This window comes from Nematolebias whitei, chromosome 18 (assembly GCF_014905685.2).
Source record: "Nematolebias whitei isolate Nwh7 chromosome 18, NemWhi1, whole genome shotgun sequence".
NCBI lineage: Eukaryota > Metazoa > Chordata > Actinopteri > Cyprinodontiformes > Rivulidae > Nematolebias > Nematolebias whitei.
The window spans coordinates 40,609,011-40,610,949 of NC_056515.1; the positions used below are offsets into that span (position 1 = coordinate 40,609,011).

General features: G+C 50.6%; 1 protein-coding gene across 1 annotated transcript in view; it reads right to left on the reverse strand.

Moving 5' to 3' along the window:
• LOC119424332 (cyclin-dependent kinase 2-associated protein 1) overlaps nucleotides 1-1,349 on the reverse strand; it is a 5,190-nt gene extending 3,841 nt beyond the window's left edge. The window contains exon 1 of the mRNA XM_037691796.1: nucleotides 1,217-1,349. Coding sequence (XP_037547724.1) covers nucleotides 1,217-1,283 — 67 coding nt within the window. The 5' untranslated portion in view covers nucleotides 1,284-1,349. The remainder of the gene's footprint in view (nucleotides 1-1,216) is intronic.
• Between the last annotated feature and the right edge of the window lie 590 nt (nucleotides 1,350-1,939).

Here is a 1,939-nt window from a genome sequence, read left to right on the forward strand (position 1 = left end):
GGGGGGGGCAGTTTTACCCTCTTGAGTTCCACGCTTTTGTTTGGTGTGCATTTTATTTTCCCCAAGCTATTTAAGATTAATAGAACCACATAAAAAAAAAAAAAAAAATTATTGAGCAATTATGCGTTAAAAATTAAAATTTAATTTAAAATAAAAAAATTAAACCTAATCCTGGAACAAGAACCAGCACCTCCAAATCTGAGACCATGGTCCTCCAGTGTCTCCAGCTGCAGATGTGTCTCCAGCTGCAGATGTTTGTCTCCAGCTGCAGAACTGTCTCCAGCTGCAGATGTTTGTCTCCAGCTGCAGATGTTTGTCTCCAGCTGCAGATGTTTGTCTCCAGCTGCAGATGTGTCTCCAGCTGCAGATGTGTCTCCAGCTGCAGATGTGTCTCCAGCTGCAGAACTGTCTCCAGCTGCAGATGTGTCTCCAGCTGCAGAACTGTCTCCAGCTGCAGATGTGTCTCCAGCTAAAGAACTGTCTCCAGCTAAAGAACTGTCTCCAGCTGCAGATGTGTCTCCAGCTGCAGATCTCTGTCTCCAGCTGCAGATGTTTGTCTCCAGCTGCAGATGTGTCTCCAGCTGCAGATGTGTCTCCAGCTGCAGATGTTTGTCTCCAGCTGCAGAACTGTCTCCAGCTGCAGATGTGTCTCCAGCTGCAGATGTTTGTCTCCAGCTGCAGATGTTTGTCTCCAGCTGCAGATGTTTGTCTCCAGCTGCAGATGTGTCTCCAGCTGCAGATGTTAGTCTCCAGCTGCAGAACTGTCTCCAGCTGCAGATGTGTCTCCAGCTGCAGATGTGTCTCCAGCTGCAGTACCCTGACCCCCCAGCAGAGGTCGTCGCGCGCAGCCTCGGCGGCTCATCAATCGTCTCGAGGAGCATCATGGAGGAACCAGGCTGGCTCCAGAAGACAACTGATACATTTTTGTCACCGTGCACCGGAGCCTCCCCTCCCCCCACGGCGGGGGCCGCGGCCCCGGACCAAGAGAACCGTGTTTTTGGACCCCCCCGCCGCCTCGCCGTGCTCGTGGGCCGCCTCGTCCACGCGCCTCGCGCTCTTTTCACATTAGTAATAATGGCGGCCGTGAATTAGCCTAGCTGCAGGTTCTGACCCGACAGAACTGGACTCAAACTACACGCTCCTTCTCCAGGTACACCCGGACCGAACCTCGGTTTAACCGGCGGACCGGAGGGCTTCAGCCCCGGTTTGTCCTCACCCTGGTTCCCCGCAGCTCCCGGAACCTGCTGGTGGACGTGGGGCTTGTAGGACATTCCCAGAGACATCGTAAATTAAATAAAAATGACCCAAATCCGGCGAAGCGTCTGTCTCACTTTTTGTTTACAACAGCGGCGCCGGCAAACATGGCGGCGTTCACAAAGAACATCTGGATCCACAGCCAACATCTGGCTTCGGACCAGAATTCAACATGAAAACAACTTCTGCTCGACTTCACAGCGATTTTAAGAAAAGGTTTATGTTTTTAACAAGTTTAAATGTTTTGAGAAGCTTCCTCCTCTAATTAAACTTAATTCAATTAAAGTCTCCATCAGACCCTGGGGGCCCACATGGACCCCCCAGGAGGACTCAAGACCCCCACCAACACAAACTGAGCCTTTTATTTATTTTACACAAAATAAACAAACTGGATGTTTCAGAATTACTCATCTGTAGGAAATTATATTTATTTTCCACTTTTATTGAGCTTTTCAGGCGGCACGGTGGATCAGTTGGTGGAGCCGTCTCCTTTCAGTGAGAAGGCTGTTGGTTCAAATCCCAGCCAGGGGGCCTTTCTGGGTGGAGTTTGCATGTTCTCTCCGTGCTGCGTGGGTTTTCTCGTTTCCTCCCACAGACCAAAAACACGCATGTTAGGCTGATTGGTAACTAAATTGTCCCCAGGTGTCCCTGTGATGGACTGGAGACCTGTCCAGGTGTCCCTGTG